This window comes from Triticum dicoccoides, chromosome 1B (assembly GCF_002162155.2).
Source record: "Triticum dicoccoides isolate Atlit2015 ecotype Zavitan chromosome 1B, WEW_v2.0, whole genome shotgun sequence".
Taxonomy (NCBI): Eukaryota; Viridiplantae; Streptophyta; class Magnoliopsida; order Poales; family Poaceae; genus Triticum; species Triticum dicoccoides.
Genome location: NC_041381.1, coordinates 349,489,510 through 349,493,124, shown reverse-complemented (window position 1 = coordinate 349,493,124; position 3,615 = coordinate 349,489,510). Strand labels below are relative to the sequence as shown.

The 3,615-nt window shown below is 41.7% G+C and overlaps 1 protein-coding gene across 5 annotated transcripts in view; it reads right to left on the bottom strand.

Moving 5' to 3' along the window:
* Nucleotides 1-1,336: 1,336 nt before the first annotated feature.
* The window catches only part of LOC119334610, a 15,179-nt gene continuing 12,900 nt past the window's right edge, over nt 1,337-3,615 (bottom strand). For 4 of the 5 annotated variants that reach the window (XM_037607190.1, XM_037607175.1, XM_037607168.1 and 1 more), the window contains 3 exons: nt 2,869-3,003; nt 2,340-2,474; nt 1,337-1,638 (listed from right to left, as the gene is read on the bottom strand). In XM_037607190.1, coding sequence (XP_037463087.1) covers nt 1,607-1,638; nt 2,340-2,474; nt 2,869-3,003 — 302 coding nt within the window. In that variant the 3' untranslated portion in view covers nt 1,337-1,606. The remainder of the gene's footprint in view (nt 1,639-2,339; nt 2,475-2,868; nt 3,004-3,615) is intronic. The other variant, XM_037607184.1, reaches the window with a different exon arrangement.

Here is a 3,615-nt window from a genome sequence, read left to right as displayed (position 1 = left end):
ACATGTGGGCGTTAGGGAGTCTGCCCACACATTTTGTGTGGTGTATAAGAGAAACAGCCCACACACTTACGTGTGGGCAAAACAAGTAACGTTCACACACCTTTTTTCCCTCCCGATCCCTCTCACACGTATGTGTGTGGGTGAAATAGATAACGCCCACACGCCCCGTGCGTCAGGCCTCGTACCTAGTGGTCCCGCACGCCGTGCATGACAGTCACCGCGCACCCGCAGTTGCCATGGTCCAGACACTCGTCCATGTTCGTTTAACTGCAGTTGCCATGTCGCTGAACTACGGTTGCCATGCCGGACAACTACAGTTGTCATGGTTGCTCAACTGCAGTTGCCATATATGGTCTGGTCTACTGCAGTTGCCACGATTTCAAAACTTTAGGAGTTGCCACCTACTAACACTAGGCAGTCGAGAGAGTTGCCATGTGCTCACAAGCACACTAGGGCAGTTGCCATGTAAAAGGAAGAGTTGCCATCTGCTTACGTGCACACTAGGGCATTTGCCATGTACAATGCAAAAACACATGGCAACTCGGGTAAAAGAGAGTTACCATCTGCTTACGTGCACACTAGGCAGTTGCCGTATACCCTGCAAAACACATGGCAATTGACATTTTCGGGTAAAAAAAAGGAGAGTTGTCATCTGCTTACAAGCACAATAGGGCAGTTGCCATGTACACTGCAAAACACATGGCAACTAGCAGCTTGGGTGTGAGAGAGGAGACGGGCGTGTGGGCGAGGTGGCAAATGTCCACACAACAGCCCTTGTGCGTTAGCGGAAAGTGGCGTGTGGGTGAACTGTTGAACGCCCATACACCGGCCCCTCCCGTGTGGTGAAACGGTCGTGTGGGCGACCGGGTGAATGCCCACACACCAGCCCAGTCCTACGTGGCACTAGAAACATGCCAAGATTCGTGCGCTCACAAACGGACGCGGGTCCACGCGTGTGGGCGAGATGCAAACGCCCACATGTGTGGGCGTTAGTGTTTCTGAAAAAACTCGTTTGAGGACCTTCTCAGTATCTTAGCTAACACGAAAGGACAGTTTTTAGCTTGGTAGACATTGGTGGCCATGACTTGGGCGCTATGGACTTGCTGTAACAAATTACCTGTGAGAAGAGCCTTTAAATGGTTTATTCTTTTGCAACCTAATTTTGCTAATTTTGCATTATAGATGTCTTCTGATCATCTCTTTCATGTTGATGATGTATGAACTATTATTGTTTCTTTGCTGTAAGACGATGTTAGCCTTGGTCGCTTTATTAATTTATAAAGCCAGGCACCTCTTGCGCCTTTTATCAAAAAGATAGCCTACTCATTCCTCGATGGGGAAAAGTACACAATGTCGATTATCTGACGGGCAATGAGAATGGATCAAGGCTAATCTGTGGCATGATTGCATAAGTTTTCACCGGGATTACTTTGTACTGTATCTCGAATCAGTAATACTAACAGAGTGGCATAAATTGCATGAACTCAAATGTTGTAGGAGGCTTCCAAGCCTGGATGAAGTAGGTAACTACAGAACCAAAGCAGCAAATGCATCAAAACAACATCGTGTTCCAACAGCATCGCTTTGTCCGGTCAAAAGCACACTATCAGACTGTCGAGGACGACTGAGCTTTGACACCTGCAATCAGCCAAACATTCACCCGTTAATTCAAACAGACTTACAGAAATATTTTGCACAGTATTAAGCTACTTTGGCAACTCCATGCCTACGGCTTGACAACTGCAAGGATGAAGACAAAAAAACCTACGGTGTTTCATCAAAATATTTCAAACCAAGCTTGAAAATAATCCATCATACTAATAGCATTTTTAGGCGATGTTGGAAACCACAATTGCTATTAGAGAAAATAAAGAGTGGTAGTCAACATTTTGTTCATACTAAACTACTAGAAATCTCTAGCATCTTATCAAGTAAAGTGGACACAACAATCTGCAATTGTCTTATTGATGTAAATTAGGAATGAGCCTACATAACCCATCAAGATTTATACAAAGCAACAGTGCATTTCATGCTACAGTTATTAGCATATTTTTTCCGAAAAGGGGAGCTTTATTACTTAAAAGGTTTAAGCATTACACCCGACCTCTGCATAACTAAGATGCACACAGCCAACAAAGTCCTCACAACAAGGCAAAATAAAAGAATAAGGCGATATGCAAGGAAAATTCTGTATAACGCCTAAACTGAAGGTGGCCCAATCCTAAGATCATGCTACAGTTATTAGCATATTGACACATCTAAAGATAATATCATAGTACTAGCTGTTGTAAGATGCTAATAAAATTATATAAAGAACAAAAACATGCATATTAGCGTACTTGCTTCACCATTATCCCCAGCTGTCAGTTGCTTCTTTGTAGCTAGACAGTCCTCCATCTGTTCTGTCATTGGTCTCTTTCTTGGATGGGAACCCTGACGAGCACTCTCAGTAAAACAAACTTCTTGAGCTGTGTCTAGCCAAAAATAATAATATAGTTAAGGTCACGGAGTAAGTATCAGCTAGACAAATACACTTAAAACCAAAAAGTTATGCCTGATATAGTTCAACAGGTAAGCATTTCAAAGGACCTCCGACCTCCAAAAAGCAACCATTTCAATTACCAACTGCTAAATCATTTGGTTAAAATAGAAATCTCAAACATCTTACAACGTAAAGTGGACAACTGCAACTGTCTTATTGGTGTAAACTAGGAATAACCCTAATTAACACATCAGATTTACACAAAAGCAACAGCGCGTTTCATGCTTAACAGATTGATTGATGCATCTAATGATAATATCATCGTATTACTAGCTGTTGTAAGATACTAATAAAATCATATAAGAACTAAAACTCAATATGCATACTTGCTTCACAATGGGCCCCAGCAGTCAGTTGCCTTTTTCTAGCTAAATAGTCCACAGGCTGTTCTGGTGCTGGCCTCTTTCTTGGACGGGAACCCTGACGAGCACTCTTGATAAAACAAACTTCTCCACCTGTGCCTGGCCAAATGATTTAATACAATTAATATCACTCGATTAAGTGTCAACTAGACAAATACAATTAAAGCTACATTTTTATGCCTGCTGATATTTTTAATAGGTGAGCATTTCAAGAAACAAAGAGGCATGTGTGTCAAAACAATAGTACGCAGCTAGTTTACTTGCATTAGCCTCAGATGAGATATCAGAATATTGGGCAGAACATACAGGAGATCAAGTAGTTGCATCACAATTTGCAGCACATGATCTTAATGCAATGCATGTGTTCAAATGCAACTCCAGGCCAATTCAGGGCTTACTCCACATTATTTCTGAATTAGCTTTCCTTGGGAACCAAATAGTAGAAGGAGCAGAACGCAGCATGACCAGTTATCTAAATTAGTGCATCTGAAACATGGTCATCAATGAACAAAATACTACTGTAAATAATGTGCATAACTATTCACTAGTACAATAGAGGTCCTTCAAAAACTTTTTCAGAAATCAACTGTGCAGATGGATATTTATCTTGTTGGTGGGGCAATTTATACCATGGGTTTTGGTCACAGGTGTCTGATGGTCGTTCTTATTAAAATGCCAAATGTTGTTCCTGTTGGTTAAGTTTTTTTTGTC